The 16,162-nt window shown below is 40.6% G+C and overlaps 1 protein-coding gene across 1 annotated transcript in view; it reads left to right on the top strand.

The window, feature by feature from the left end:
* Positions 1-396: 396 nt before the first annotated feature.
* The window catches only part of CERS3 (ceramide synthase 3), a 38,553-nt gene continuing 22,787 nt past the window's right edge, over positions 397-16,162 (top strand). Inside the window, exons 1-9 of the mRNA XM_027793977.2 lie at positions 397-1,853; positions 3,416-3,533; positions 5,619-5,737; positions 9,483-9,540; positions 10,417-10,467; positions 11,710-11,802; positions 12,091-12,219; positions 13,957-14,063; positions 15,487-15,643. Of these exons, the coding sequence (XP_027649778.1) occupies positions 1,561-1,853; positions 3,416-3,533; positions 5,619-5,737; positions 9,483-9,540; positions 10,417-10,467; positions 11,710-11,802; positions 12,091-12,219; positions 13,957-14,063; positions 15,487-15,643 (1,125 nt within the window). The 5' untranslated portion in view covers positions 397-1,560. The remainder of the gene's footprint in view (positions 1,854-3,415; positions 3,534-5,618; positions 5,738-9,482; positions 9,541-10,416; positions 10,468-11,709; positions 11,803-12,090; positions 12,220-13,956; positions 14,064-15,486; positions 15,644-16,162) is intronic.

The raw sequence follows: 16,162 nt of genomic DNA, 5'->3' as shown, positions 1-16,162 counted from the left end.
TGTTTCTTCATTGAAACTAAGTTCAGTGAAATCAGCTATTTCCTTGTATTTCTTTCTGGTTTACAGGAAATTTTAGTATGGAAAAAGTTATTTAAATTTATTATTCCTAGAAATTTTAGAAAAATTACTTATTTCAGCCTTATGGAATACATTTTAGTAACTTATAATATAAAAATAGAATAAAAATAGTTTTATAGGATATATAACATGTTTGTACTGCAAAGTCCCTTACAACTAAATGAGGGATAACAGAAATTTCCATATATATAATGTAGAATGGAAAGGTTAAAAATAAGACTTTTACATGAGTGAAATATTTTTGTGTAAGTGAGATTATTTTTTTTCCTTCAAGGACTAATTTTCGACATTTTGTTCTGATCTAGGATTTGGCCACAGTTAAATTACAGTGTTTTGTGTGAACCCCAAAAAATGCTTTCTGTGCATTGTGCATGATTTTTATACTTGGTCCTATCCAGAGGTGTTTGCAAAATCAGGATCAAGGTATATATTGCTATTAGCATATTAAACAGCAGTAATTCACCAGCAAAATGTCTTCATTATTACAGGACCAAGTCACCCCCTGGACTTCCTCGTTTCTTTTCTGCTCTTCCACCAACTTATATTTAATTTATGAAAGCAGCCTAGGGAAGATCAGTTCTTTTCAGTATCTTTTTTGTATCAGTACGGTAGATTATAAATGATCATTGCAAAAGATTTGACTGGGTACTGAGCAGTCTAGTGTAAATGACTGAAAAGAGACAGCAGATTACCTCCCCCTGCTGCAGATTTCAAAGGTCCTGCATTGGTTTATGCCAGCTCAAAATGTAGCTCATTATTATATCTTCTGCTGGATCATAATCCCACCTGCAGTGCTCTAAACCAAGAGGTTTTCAGCTTCCTGTAAGTACCACCTGCTCCCCCCCTGTCCTTTTTTTTTTTTTTTTTTTCATTCCCTGAGAAAACTGTCTTTGCTGATTTTAGTGTGGGGACACCTGAGCATCTCTACAGTGCTTGCAGGTTCTCTGTGGAGTGCTTCTGTTGAACCCACAATACCAGTGCAACTCATGAAGGCCAGGACAGAATAACAGAATGGTCAGTGCTGGAAGGGCCTTCTGGAGATCATCCAGTCCCACGCCTGCTACAGCAGGTTCCCCTGGAGCAGGTTGCACAGAGTCATGTCCAGGCGTTTGGAATGTCTCCAGGGAAGGAGTCTCCACAGCCTCTCTGGGCAGCCTGTCCCAATGCTCCGTCACCCTCAAAGCAAAGTTTTTCCTCATATTCAGAAGGAACTTCTTGTGTTTCAGTTTGTGCCTGTTGCCCCTGGTCCTGTTGCCTGGCACCACTGAAAAGAGCCTGGCCCTATCCTCTTGCCGCTCACCCTGAAGATATTTGTAGACATTGATAAAATCCTTCTCAGTCTTCTCTTCCCCAGGCTGAACAGGCCCAGTGCTCCCAGCCTTTCATGATATGGGCGATGCTCTAGTCTCCTCATCATCTTTGTAGTAGCCCTTGCTTGTTCTTGTGGGACCTGAGCCTCTGCTTGTACCTTATCTTTAGGAAATGTCCGGCCACTTGGGAACCTCTGTTCCACACAAGTGTTCACTGGTTTATTCCATGCGTTTTCTTTTTAATGTGTCAGAAATAATTTTTATTTATCTCTATTTGCTCAGCATGGCACACGTATTACAGACGCTCAACAGCTGGTTCTGGTGGGAGAATATCTGGATGCCTGTTAATGTCACCTGGGCACATTTTGTAGACCGTGATGGACTTGTCTTTCCAAAACCACATCAATTATATGCCACAATACCATACGCTTTTGTACTGCTGATTATCCGATTCTTAAGTGAAAGGTAAGAAACACAAATGCAATTTCATGCTAACGTTAATCCTCATTAATGCTAAAAGTTTTTGAAAAATAAGCTATCTTTAGATCAATGTTCTTATGTATTATAAAGGAGGATTACTTAATGGTTTGCTAGAAAGATCTAGTGCAGATAATATGGCAGGTGAAAAAAATTGGGAAATATTTTCATTATTAGTAGCACGTGGCTGTGGTCTGATCTAGAAGGAAAATATTTTAATCTAGCTTTTCTAGAACAGCATTTTCATAACTCTAATTATCTCCCTTTGCTGGAGATACAATTAATACAAAACCATTTGTGTTTCCTTTTGCTTTTTCTCCTTTGGTGGAAGGGCAGAGGCGTTTGTCCTCCAAACCAAACCCCTCCTTTTGTTTGGTCCTCCACTGGCACATGTGTATGAGGCTGATAAATCCTAGGTGTGTAGCTGTAGCAAAACTAGGCAGACTGGAGGGACCTCAGTTTCGTGTGAACTTTTTATGCAGATCTAGTAACTCTGATTCCTTTTCATTCTCACTTTGGCACTGAAAGATGGATTGCTTCTGCAGCTGGAATCTTATGGGACAGGCAGAGGTTGGCTCCGCAGAAGAAAGCCACAAATATATCAAGATTTGCAGTCCTTTGATTTATTTATTTGTGCCTTTTTTGCTTGACTTCTTTTTTTTTTTTTTTTTCCCTCTAAAGAATGTGATTAGTAGTTTTTTATAATTATTTCAGGACAGAATGAGGAAATTTGGAATGTCATAAGTTGGACAGACTTAAAACAGAACCAGATAAGATCATTCATGTTAAAGATCAAAAGTAATTTGGATCATATGTTTATAACCATTCACAGTGTCTCCTGAGTAAATGCTTGCCCAGCTGTGTCTCACTGTGCTGCTATTGGAAATTGCTTGTGTGAATAATTAGCCCGCACATCTGGCCTGCAATGAATCTGCCCATGAATGAGGAAAACTGACCGCTGCTATGAGTAATAGAGAATCAATTACTGATATCAGCAGGAATGAGAGGGGCTTTTTCAGAAAAGCCTGCCCAAGTAGAAGAGCTAAACATTTGTTATATTCTGCAACAATTTGTATTGGCAAACAGAAGAGAAAGAGGCTTCTCTTTCTGGGGGAGTTGTTGTGCGCCACAAGGTAGAGGCTGCAAACTGAATGGTGGTGGTAGCCCTGTGCTAGGTGACTATCTGCCACTAGGAGAAAGTATCCCAGTAGAAATCTTTCGGCTCACATGAAGAGAGCATCTGTACTTGTTTCACTCTCCCTTAACTCTGAAAAACGTAAGGATGCAAAAATCAGCACCTTTCCTTTAGTTTTATAGGATTTCATGACCATAAACTTGAGTGCTTGGGTCTGCTTTTTTGCTAAACCACTAATATGCTATGGTTCTTTCTAGGATTAGCTAGGGGGAGATTTCTCTGTCTCACAGTGCACTGTCATATCCCATGGCAGATTAAATTGCTTCAGGTTTATTTTCTTCAAATCCTGGCTTGAGAATAGCTAAGGTCATGTAACTGTTGTATTTTAAAAGTTTTTCATGGTATGTCTTTTCAGATATGTTGCTAGACCTCTAGCAAAAGCCTTAGGTATAAAGAATGTAAGACGTGTGAAGCCACAGCCTAATCCTGTTTTAGAGAGTTATTTCCGGGAGTGCTCGAAACATCCATCCCAAGTAAGGATTCTCATTCATTTAAACTAGTTTTGGTTTTGGAAAATCCCAAGTCTTACTGTTTCAATCAGCTATCAGCAATGACATCATGGGATGAGTGCCAGCTGATTGACAGATGAGTTAATTTATTTGGGGTTTTGTTGCTTTTCTGCTGACAAGGGTATATGGCTTCCAAAACAGAAAATATGTTTAAGATGTTTAATTTTCTGGCATGCTGGTCTAGGCTAGACTGTTGTTAATATTTCCAGTGAAGATCAGTGTTCCATCCTTAACTCATTGTGCCTGGAGAAAACATCAGCTAGCTGACATCTGTTGTTGGAAAGTGATATCATATTTATTGCAAGCAATAATATTGTAACGCTGGCATGGAAGCCCTTTGTTCTGTTATGTTGCTCTGTTCTTAATCCAGGCTTATGTGAGAAAGAAAAGCAATCTTCCTATTACCTTGTTTTTTGTTTTTAAAGTTGAACAAGAAAAAAATAATAGCCCGTGTTTACCATCTCAAAAAATGAGGCAGCTTGCCTTGTTGGTGGGAAAAAGGTACTTTGCTGTGAATGCAGCTTCAGAAAGCTCACTTACCTAACTACAGTTACCAAACAATTGCAATGTTCCTACGCTGTTTCTGAGAAGAAATATGTGCTTTCTAGTAATGAGGGATTTTGATAATTATTGATACGTAGAACTTTGCTTTCTATCCCTAACTCTGCTATTCTCTTACTGTGTCTTTTGCCTGATATCATCAGGAATAGATGTATTGGTGTTCACATACGAGCTCTTCTCTACCTGGGCAAGTATCCCAATCTCTGTTCGTATCTTCCTTCTGCATGAGTACAGTTTGACGCTTAATCTGGGAAAGGAAGCCCAGCATTTTTATACTCATCACTACATCGGAAAGATTCAGGCCGCCTCCTTTAGGTGTCCAGCTTGGGAACAAGTGTGTCTGAGAAAGCATGCAGAGGCCTGGCTGGGGATTGAGGGCATCTAGGCTCCGTTGTCTGTCAAAAACAAACAAACAAACAAAAAAAAAAATCAGCATTCCTGCATGGCAAGTAGAGAGCTCCCCAGCCAGAAGGATAGGCTGAACACAGAGTCTGCTTGCACCCTGCCCTCCCCAGCAGCTGAGGTGCCTTTGCTCACATACCAGAGCTTTCTCTGAGGGTATGAGACAAACTGAACTGAACTTACCTTGGTGGAGGCCACGCTGCTGCTAACCACTATTTGCATGCTAGCCTCGAAGGGAAAGAACTTCTCCAGGGATGAGTCAAACACTACCTCTCTTCCTGCAGCAGCCCCAGTGGAGGTCAGCCCGCACCTTCCACACCTGGGGATGGAGGAGAGGGAGGAAGCCTACAGGCTGCTGCACCTGGAGCACTGAGCACCCAGAAATGCAGGAGTCCCCTGCCTTGTGCTTGGCACATGAGTGGCTGCATGACAGAACCGCTTTGCCGTCAGAGGACACATAAAGCAGAGACACCTGACTGTCGCATTTGAAGGGCTAGATGCATATCCAGGCAGTGCTCTAGCCCTGAATTATTTTCAGGTGTCAGAAGGAGGCAGTCTGGATTTTGCTCAGTAAGATTAGTTGACTTGCCCTGTACCACAGAAGTACATTGGATTTGAGACTAGAGCTCAGGTCACCTTAATTCCAGCCCCTTGTCTAGCCTGGGAGACTCATTTAAATGTAGACAAATATAATTAGGTGAAGTATTAGATACAGTGTCTATGTGTATTGGTACATGGCACTTGCCCCTCCAACCCTCTTTCTTAGCAGTAGAGTTGTGTCTTTGAAACTATCTGAAGCCAGCAGAGTAGATGGACAAGTACACAGATCCTCAAACCGTGCTAGTTTCACGCCAGCATTATTTATATAAATTTAGTGACTTGAAAACCCAGGGTTTCTGTGAGTGTCAGTCAAAAATTAAACGAGGAAGCCTGCAAGGTAAACCCCCCTAGATAGCTAATATTAATAATATTTTTAAATGAGGACCTTGGACCTTGCAACAATGGGAAGCTGATCTGTGAACTGCAAAATAAATGAAAATGACATTGGATTGCATCTTGTTGCTAACACTGTTCCATTTTTTGCAGTCAGAGATTCAAGGCCTTGCCAAAAAGTGCAACTGTACTGTACGTTTGGTGGAAAAGTGGTTTAGGAGACGGCGAAACCTTGAGATCCCAACAGTGCTTCGGAAATTCCAGGAAGCTTTGTAAGAAAAGAGAATACTTTTGATTATTATGGGGTTTACTGTTTTGAAAAAAATTATTGAAGTCCTTAGGTGCCTTTGAAGGGGGACTGATTTCCAGAAAGCTGGGTCTGTCTGATGAGGGTTTTGGTTTGTGCGTACACAAATTGAAAGGACCTAGTAGCATTTCTCAAAATGGTGTGACTTTAAAAGATTAGATTAACAGTTTCTCTTGAAAAGGAACCCTTAAAAATATTGTACAATTTTCTTCATTGTGTAATAATGGACTTATTTTTAGTATCCTGTTACATAGTGCTTAATGAAAACATTCAGAGAACAGGAAAATATTTTTCAGTCTGCCAATAACCACAGGGGAACAAAAATGCTTACTCACTTTGTTTATGTATGTATCCATGCTGTCAATTTGGGATGCTATTGTGTGTGAAGAAGTCTGTTCAAGAGCAGGAGTCATGGCTTCATAACTAAATGATAGGTGTCACAGCTTGAACATGGGGTACTGTGCAAAACATGAGCTCAAATAGGCTGATGAGAGTGAGCGATTTCAAGTGATAACAATGAATATGTAAAAAGTTTCAAAACCTCTTGCATATGATTGACAACTGGAAAAGCACTGAAGCATCTGATTTTTCACAAACGTGCATGAACTTTCCCATACCTGAACATTTTACTATTTAACTGTTCCTGTGTTATCCAAAGTCTCCTACAAATTGTAAAGTCCCCAAACAGGCATGGGTTTGCTCATCCCTTCTGGACACTGAAATTAACTGTACCATTGTAAACAATTTTCCTAATGTCCTGTGTATTTGAATTTTGCCTACCATGCTTACATTGGCAAAAATTCACATGATTATAATATTTAACCTCTTTTTTGTGGATTAGCTTAAGGAGTGAGGGTTAAAAGTACAGCTACAAAGCTCAAAGTTGAGTACTTTGTCAGGATTATTTTTGTCAAGCTTATTTTCAGTGTGAATAAATGTGATGATTTGATGTCTTCTGTTGGGCATAAATCCAGTTGATAGACATAGATGTGTCTCTCTGAAGCCTGGCTGAGTTGAGTGAACTTTCCTGGCAAACCGGCATCGATGGTTTATTTCTGCCGTTGTTCTGTTGATCAGTTAATTTTGTTTTACAAGTGACAATAAGATTTCCTGCTATTGATAGAAGACCTGCCTGCCATGGATGCATATCTCTAGTAATACACAGCTAAAGGCTGAAATTAAAACTTGCTTGGCAGCTTGAGTGAAAATGAAGCAAACAGGTTTCTCTTGTGCAATTTTGTGAACCTTGCTCTGCTCTTTGTCAGTGAATTTAATTGGATATAATTCTCAAGGCAAAAGATGAGGAAGAGAGTTATTCCATGCTAGTAGTCAGTGTTATGAACATTATGAAACTTCTGAAAGGCTGCAATCTCCAGGATCACTTTTCTGAATCACAAGGAAATCTGATGAGCCAGACCTAAACCATACTTAAGCTATTAATGTTCCCAATTAAGCAACGCTGAGGTTTGGAAAGCCCTTTGCCTGAAACCTTCCCTGCCTTAAAAGACTTGCCAGCCTTTAACTTCACTTACTAAATTCTCTGCGTTAGACTCAGCTGAAGAGAAAAGGCTCCTGAAGTTAAATCAGAAAATCCCTTTGCGTAGCTGTTGTTCAGTGCTTTCCCTGGTGGCCAGGTTCAGAGCTTAAAAGGCACTTGGGTAAAATTTGGTGAATTTGGATGAGGTTTACTTCAGGTTTTGTTTGCTGAATTCATAAAGAAGTTTGGCTAAATGCAGAATGAGGTAGTACTCTGGCAGTCTTGCACATATAATGAGTTCATCTGAAGCACTGCGTGTTTATTGCCAGGTGTGTTCAATGTGTATTTGTAGGACTGGGGAGTAGTAGCAGTCATTAGGTGCCCTGTGCTTGGAATCCAATTCAGAAAACTGCTTACACTTTTCAATCAACACAGAATCAGTCCCACTATATCCACTGGACTACTTGCACCTCCCTTCCTTGAAACAAGAGGCGTGAGGGCAGAATCAGCCCCCGTGTAAAGTCTGTCCCATGCCACACTGGTGTTTCTCCTACCATCTCTTGCCTAACTCTGAGCCAGGTGTTACTTGTGGGTTCCACTCTCCCCTTCCATTTGCTTTCTTCATTTCCACCTTATACCTTTGAATCAGTGGATGTTCCAAAGTGTTATTTTCAAATCACCTGAGGAAAGATGCTTTAAAGTTGAAAAGTACAACAATTGTTTATTAACTGTGTATCAAGTGCCAATTTTAAAATTGTTTTCTTGATTTCCTTCACAGGCATGAGACATACTGTCCTGTCTAGCCTCTGCTATTCCATGTCCTTATCTTTGGTTTGTTTGTTACTCTGGTAAAACACTGGCTCAGTCTTTGAACGTCTCCTTCTTTCACATGGCAGATCAGCCTCCAAGTAACATGGGGCTTGGAGAGGAGGGGCTGCTTTTACCAGACAGGTTCTTATCATCTTCTCTTATATGGCACTTCATTAATGTCTGCCAGAGACCACAATCTCACTTTTGTACATCTCTCAATCCATTACTATAGTGGGGGTTTTTGAGACACTCTCTCTTCCTTTTTAGCAAGTTTAGGTTTTCTGGGAGGCTGGCTGCTGCTGTTCTCGGGGATGCCTCTTGTTCTATAGAATTTTCTCACTGGGTTTGGGGCCATGTGCCTGTCCCTGTGATCATGACCTTTCTTAGCATGTGAAGTCTCACGGTGTTTTGCTACTGATCTTGAAGAGCTGCTCTGGGAAAGGTCAGGCTTGTTCCTGCCAAGGGGAAGAGCAATGGAAAACTTCTTCCTTTCCACCTGTAGAGGTGGGAGTGGGAAATCTCTGGCTGAGTCTCCAGCCGCACCCAGTCCCAGGGACAATACCTCCCACACAGGCTCCAGAGTCATTACAACGCTGATTGCTGGCTCCAAATCACAGCATTCTGCTCTGACATATATGAGCAACAACATAGTTCACAAAGATACGCGAGACCTTTTTTCCCTTTGCTGACCTACCAGATTGGTGGTGAAAACCTGACCATTTTGTCTGCCTTGACGGTTATCCTTTAAGACGCAAAAAGCTTAGATTGGGCTAAATGCTGGCAAACCTAGTCAAAGATTGAGGTTTATAGTTAATTCAGATCTCTGTACTAAGACATAAACTAATCCAATAGTTGTTAAAGTTTCATAGGTCTCCTCTGTTTTCAACAATAAGTATTAAGAGACATCAAAAGAAATTAACCCAGCAATTGAAACAAGTCTGTGCTGGAGCTTACAGTGTTTGATCACATTGGGAAGTATATGCCATGTGGCTGAAAGACCTTCTGTAGTCACGGAACTGAGCGATGTTCTTAGCCTAGTGTGAATATTGTAGAGGAACTGATAAGGCAGGAAAGGTTGATGTTATCAAACATTAATTTTTAGGGTATTTACTATGGTTGCTGTGACTGTTCTTTTGATCAGCTCATGCCTGGCTGGAAAATTACTGCTGTAACCACAACCAAGATATCTGTATTGTGAAAATGTAAAATAAGCTACTACTTTAGCAATTACTGAAAGCCCAAGTATTTAATTATTAATAAATTCAGATATTGTTAATATGTAACAACCCATAACATAGAGTTTGAAGGCACATTTATGTGAAGATTGCCTGTGATATACAATGATTTGCAGTAATTCTGGCTCAGGACAAAATCTATAAAAAAATTCATGCTTTGTTCTTATTGTTTCATTTTAATTTTGCAGCTGGCGATTTTCATTCTATCTTACATCCTCCATTGCTGGATTTATATTTCTGTATGATGTAAGTTAATTCTTTGAAGGATTGATATTCTTATATTTTTAACAAAATAAGGACTGATTTCTAGATCTTTTTGAAACCACTGGTTTCAGTGGCTCTTTGAGTTCAGATCTTTTATGTACATAATCTAGATGATAGGCTGCGATATGCACTGAGGTTTTCCTTAATTTTTTAATTATCTTTTGAACTTCTATGGTAATTTGAGTAATCAGTATTTTTAGGGCAAGTTTTAAGAAGTCACACAGATGGTTTTACAGCATGCCTTGTTAACACCTACAAATGCATCACACAGCCATGTTTTTTCTCAAAGGAGGCCATAAACCTTTTCTGCCGGCACTTTGGGGGCCACAACAATGGTGTATTTCATGGCTATTTACTGAGGTGTTGCTGCTGAGTCAGAAGTTGGGAAGAACAGAGAGAGTGCTGTTTGTAACTATATGAACACTGCCTGGGGTGTCATTAATGCTTCTCCTGAGCAGCAGAACAATTCTCAGCGTGTCTACGTTCATCTGGCTCTTCTCCCCAAACACTGTTTATCATCATGAACCAGTGGTGTGTGTGGCTGGTAAACACAGCAAAATCTAATCACTGTGGCAACATATCTTGAGTAATTGTGGTAATAAAACACACACCCACTGCTTTGGATGATGAAACGATGAACTGGAACGTTTCAGGTGTCCTGAAAAGAAGCCAAAAAGCTGGGACCAATATAATAAATCTGAGATGTAAGATCCCTTTAGAAATTGGTGGAGAACAGTTATCAAGCCTATAGCTTCTTAGCCTGGTCCACTTAGAGAAATTTTAAGTATCGAAGATTTTGAGTTAAGATGACTTACTGTTGTTCAGCTGCTAAATCTCTGAATCATCTGTCTTCCCCAGAAACCTTGGTTTTACGACATATGGCAGACGTGGGTTGGCTACCCATTTCAGGTGAGCCTTTTGGCACTGGGCCATTGCCCTTGGGGCATTCCGGGTATTTCCCCATTGGAAGGGGTAATCCATAGGAGCCCTTCTCCCTCCCAGCAACAGGCACCACCTAGAGAGGTGTGGCACCAAAGCCTCTTGCCCTTCTTCCCTACCTCCTGCTGAGCTGCAGGACTTCTCCATGATCTGCCTCTGCTGCAACTCAGCCCTCCAGCCAGACCACTATTATTTTCACCTATCCCAGGTTACTCCTGCGCACAGCAGATGCTACCTGTGTTACAGGTTTCAGTGCAGAACCCCGAAGGTTGTGCCAGGCCTGACGATGCTTGATGCGATGACGAGGCGCTGCAGAACAGCATTACACAGAGGGTTGTGCTGAGCAGCCCGAGTGCTGTGTGCTGCTGGGCCCTATTGCTCAGTGGCACGGGTGGAGGGAGAGCTGCACTGGTTTGGTTTGGCATAATGCGAGTCCCTGCTCTGGGGATCTCTGCTCAGTACTCTGGTTGTTACCAAGGGTCACGAGGCTTTTGTTTCTTCCTAAAATAGTTTACTAACAGTCCCATAACAAATGACGCCAAGCAAGCTGCCTTCTGCCCACCTGCCAGTGGTTTTTGCGTGCCCCTCCCCTCCTATTTTTATAAATCTTTGGCCATCACACTGCCTTCTTATACCTGCCCTAGTCAGGGGCCAAGAATAAAAAGAATCCTGCCTCCTGGCTGGGTTTTCCCTGCTCCTCTTATTCATGGGACCTGATAACCAAGCCTACTGCCTGCCTGCTGGGAAACCAATTTAAACCAAGGGAGCAGCCAAGCTCAGCATCTAGCTCTAAGCAGATGCATAGGATGTTAGCATAAATAGCTGACATTTTATTCATGGAATGTGTGAATGTTTGATATGTTAATTGTTCACCAAAATGGAGGACTTCGTTTATTTGCAGTTGTTTGTAATTAAATGCAGAAGTAGTCTGCATGTAGTTCTCTGACAAAAACATGGAAAAAAGCACGCTGAAATTCAGAGGTGGGGGAGGAACTGCAGAAACTGGGAGTTTAGTCTGAGTAAAGGTTCGAGTATTTGGCTCCCAGAAGATATTTCTTAATGAAGCCCAGAACGGGGATTTAGTTTAGTTTAATTTCTTAAGCAAGACTCAGCAGAGGAGCAAAAGAAGTGAGGAAAGGAAAAAAGAAGTAATTTTAGTTGGCATTCGCTTTTTGCTATTCTAAGAATTAACTGTGTTTTTCTTCATTCCAGACTCTGCTGCCATCCCAATATTGGTACTACATGTCTGAGATTAGTTTTTACTGGTCTCTCTTATTTACACTTGGGATTGACAACAAAAGGAAGGCAAGTGGTCCTGGTTGGTGCTAGAGCCTGGGCTTGGGTGAGGCGGAGGGGGATGTGCCGAAGCGATTTGGTGCAGCCACACGAGGGCAGCAGGAGCCCGTCCCTGGCACACCCGCCCCGCGCCCCGCAGCCACGCTCCTGCCTGCCGGGGCAGCTCGGTGTGCGACAGCTCTTGCTTGTCACTTCATGCATTCAGAGACTCTCAAGGGCTATACTACTTGCTTGGCTCTACCTTTTTTTTTTTTTTTTTTTTTTTCCCTAATTGTTTTGGTTTTCCCCTCTCCACAGGATTTTCTGGCTCATGTCGTTCATCACTTGGCAGCCATTGGGTTGATGAGTGGCTCTTGGTGTGGCAATTACGTGCGTCTTGGAACACTGGTGATGTTTGTGCATGATACTGCAGATTTCTGGCTTGAGGTAACCCTGCCCTTCACTTCTTTTTTTGCCTTTTTTTTTTTTTTTTTTTTTTGTCTTGGGTGTTTTGGTTGGTGTGGTGTTCTGGGGGGTTTTTTTCACTGTTGCCCAGGTTATGTTCAGTGATGTTTTAATCTTTTTGCCACAAGTTTCATACGATCCCTCCCTATCCCCACAGAACAGGACTTCACAGATTCATAAATTCTAAGACAAAAAAAAATGCTTCTAGATAATTTAAGCTGATGCTCTGTTACAGAATCCATTATGAGAAAAGGCAGAAGAGAAGTTTTCAAGTGCAGAACGGGGACTGGAAATACAGCTGCCTCCATGGATTATACTTGTTTCACTGTTAGAATTAGACCAAGTTGGCTAGCCTGTGAACAGCTTGTCATGATACCAATTCTCAAGCAAATTTAGCAGCCAGAATTTTGGCTACTTCTCCAAACTGGCTTAATTTTGTCAGCATTCACACCCCTGTGTTTGACCCAAGGGATAAATCTACACTATAAAGTTCTGGCTGGAGACACTCAAGCTGTGCCTGTACATGATATCACAGGTATCTACTGGCAGAAGAAAAGGTTCTTCCCCTGGATTGAAGGGGAAGTTCCTTCCCTGAACTAAGTATCAATGGTTAGAAATGTTTAACATTACATGTCCTATTCTGCACACAGTACTGTGGTCATAGAGACTTGCTGCTGGGTTTCGGGGAAGACAAACACATGCTGTGTTTTCTTCAGTAGTTATCCTGAGTTTCTAACACCAAGATTGAGAGTGTAGTTTCATCACCTGTTTCGGTGGTAGTGCCAGAGTGAGCAGCCCTTGTAGGCTGTTGTCTGCCGCTGTTTATTTCTGCTCTTGATACTCTATCCATTGTACTGGAACAACTGGTTGTGGGGTCATGCGGTTGGGATTGGTCCAGATTAAATGTTTACACACGGGGTTGGTTTTTTTCTGGGTTACTTTTAACCCTGAACTGATTGGCGGTCCAACTACAATCAGTTGAGCTGACAACCGGTAGGGCAGCACTCAGATGGAAGCTGAAATTGCGTACCAGAATAACTTAAATCAGCCCTGCCACTCAAAAAAAATCCCCCAAAGTTCATCAAACTGCTGTTTAAAACTTAGGCTCAGCACCTGAAGCTTTGTTTGCTGTTGAACAACTGCTTCATTCAACAGTGTCCAGGGTGATTCCTAAATGAAGCATGTTCAGCTAGGGGAGAAGCAGGAATTATAATCTTTATTAGTGGGATAGAGACCAATGCTAGGATATCCACCGCTCTAAAAGGAGAAAAAAGAAGCTGAATTAGGCACAGAGAAGGGTCAGTAACATGCATGCACCAGACTGCCTGTGTATAAGGAGTCGCCGCCGCTCCTGAGCGCACAGGTGTGCCTAGCAGCTTCACTTCGATTCAGCCTGTTTTGAGTCTGGTAGAAGAATGAGGGATTACCTCTGTTGTCAAGAGCACTTTGTGTTTTCATGACACATTTTGATTGGAGAGCTGTTCTTTAGGCCTTTGATGCAGAGTCCTGTCCTTTAAGATGAAAGGAGAAATATAAACAAAGAATCTGTTTTGATACTGCTTTATTAGGTATCAGTAAAATGATTGCTCTACCTGTCAAACAGGGAGGAAATTTTCTTCCTGCGTAGGTGGAAGATGAGTCTTTATTTATGAAAATGCAGAAGGGAACTCTATTTCAGAGAATATTTGTAACGTCTTTAATGTTTTTTATTCAATGCAGGCAGCCAAAATGTTTAACTACGCTCACTGGGAGAAAACCTGCAATGTGCTCTTTATCATCTTTTCTATCGCATTCTTCATCACAAGAATCATCCTGTTCCCCTTCTGGTAAGTGATATTTAATGTAGTCACAGGCTTTTATTTCATTCCCATTTCCTTTGAGAGGTTAGTATTGCTTGTGATGGGAAAAGGAAAGGAATGGATTGTACTTTAAAGAACAGAAGCAGAACTTATTGTTGGCTACTAAAGGCCAGTGAGAAGAGTTGACAAAACCTGTCATTTTCTTTAAAAATTTAAGTAAAAATAATTTTAAATGAGCTTCTTGAAAATATGCTAACATAGAGGCATTTATGTATTATTTCACTTACTTTTGTCAATTGTAGTTAAGCGCTATGAGTCCTGCATTTTTAAGGGGATTGAGCTACATAACTAGGAGAAATATTTTCCTTTCATTCCATCCCTCCTGCTCTATCTACAGAGTACAGGGTAATTCCTATATGATGGTAGTTAATTTTTTGTAGAGCCTTCTTTTTGCTACTTAGTTCTTGGGCAGTGCCTCTCCTCACTCTCTTACACGAAGAGCATTCAGAAAAGTTAAGGTAAAGCAACTAATTTATGAAGTCATTGCAAATAAATCATAATTTGCTAAATATATTGTAATATATTTAATGTTTATTATTCAATGCAGTCAGCCGAAATGTTTAATTGCATGATTTTGGAGTGCTGAGATTTAATCTGCTTTGGAGTATCCACACAGGTGCTTAGTGTGCTTAATGCTTAATATGTTTAGCTTTTTAAAAGTGTTTAATGTGTTTCGCATTCACCGTTTTGTTGACTTGCTCTAGTTTGCCTTCATGCGCTTCCCTGCATGTGGACAAACCCTTAGAGACTCAGGCTGGTTAAATTAATAGTTCTGAACATTGATCAACACAAGGGTTTAATTTCCTGTGCTATTTTCTTTCAGAAATGCTGATGTCTTTTACTTTATTGTTATTTTTTTATTAACTACACAAGTGATCTCCAATCATTTTGCTTCATTGAGTTTCTTGTTCCTGAGCTTGGAAGCAAAACATGATGAGATTAAAGGGACTCAAAAAGCCCCAAATATAATATAAAGTAGTGAAGTTTGAAGATGGACAAAACATATGTTAATTAACAAAAAGCCCTGTTGCAAAGCCTGTAGGATTTTCTTTGGAGTGTGGATTTCAGATTAGAAACAATTTGCATTAAAAAAAAATGACATAGACAAGCTCTGAGTTGCATGGTATCTAGACCACACAGAGAAAAAATGGGATTTTTTTTCTAACCTTATTTAGATTACTTTCATGCAAGACTCTAATTTCTCATCGGAAGTCTAAATTTCAATAGAGATGCATATCTAGTTAAGACAGGACTTGTCTTAATCTGTCACCTTTGCAGAGCTTTTTAGTGTTTTGTGAAAATAATAAATTTTGAATGTGAAATTAGAAGTAGTTATAAATAGCATCGAGTAGATATCTTGCATCATTACAGTGACCTTTATTTTTTTTAGGATTCTTCGTGCCACACTGTATCAGCCTACATACTACTCCACAACTCCTGTCATAGCATATTTTTTATTCAATGGGCAGCTATTGATCCTTCAAGGCTTACACTTGTATTGGGGTTATTTAATTTTCAAGATTTTGAGAAGGTTCATTTGTTTAAAGGTAAGCAGTTTTGCTTCTGCAGGAAGATGTGTGAAGCATCAAACAGATGCTAATAACTTCGATAGATTTACTTAGATTTTCTTAATGTTTTCATGAACTTCCATGTCAGCATTTTCAATAGGGATCTACAAAGTATAGAGATGTTTAAATGTGCTTGCTACCTGTCGTTGTCACGCCAAAGGTCATAGGTCAGAATATCAAAACTTCAGCTAGAACATTTTTTTTTTTTGCCTGTGTCTGATGTTTTGCTTGATAGTAAATGAGAAATGAGCTGTCCCAAAAACTGAAGCCCTAAGATGGTGTGGAACTCTAGAAATTCCTGTGTTTCGAGTGAAAGCTGCCTTTTCTCACTGGACTTTGTAGGCACATACCAAAAAAGGAGAGGAGAGGTGAGTGATGAGATCTTTAAATACTCTAGAAAGCTTGTAGTCCAAGTTCTTCAGGGTTGTCTAAATGTGAGTTCAGCTATACTTGAACGCTGGTTGTTTTGGATTAAGAAAACCATATGAAGCTGATCTG

The sequence above is a fragment of the Falco peregrinus genome, chromosome 1 (genome assembly GCF_023634155.1).
Source record: "Falco peregrinus isolate bFalPer1 chromosome 1, bFalPer1.pri, whole genome shotgun sequence".
NCBI classification, from domain to species: Eukaryota; Metazoa; Chordata; class Aves; order Falconiformes; family Falconidae; genus Falco; species Falco peregrinus.
The sequence above is the reverse complement of the archived record's forward strand: the minus strand, read 5'-3'. Positions and strand labels throughout refer to the sequence as shown.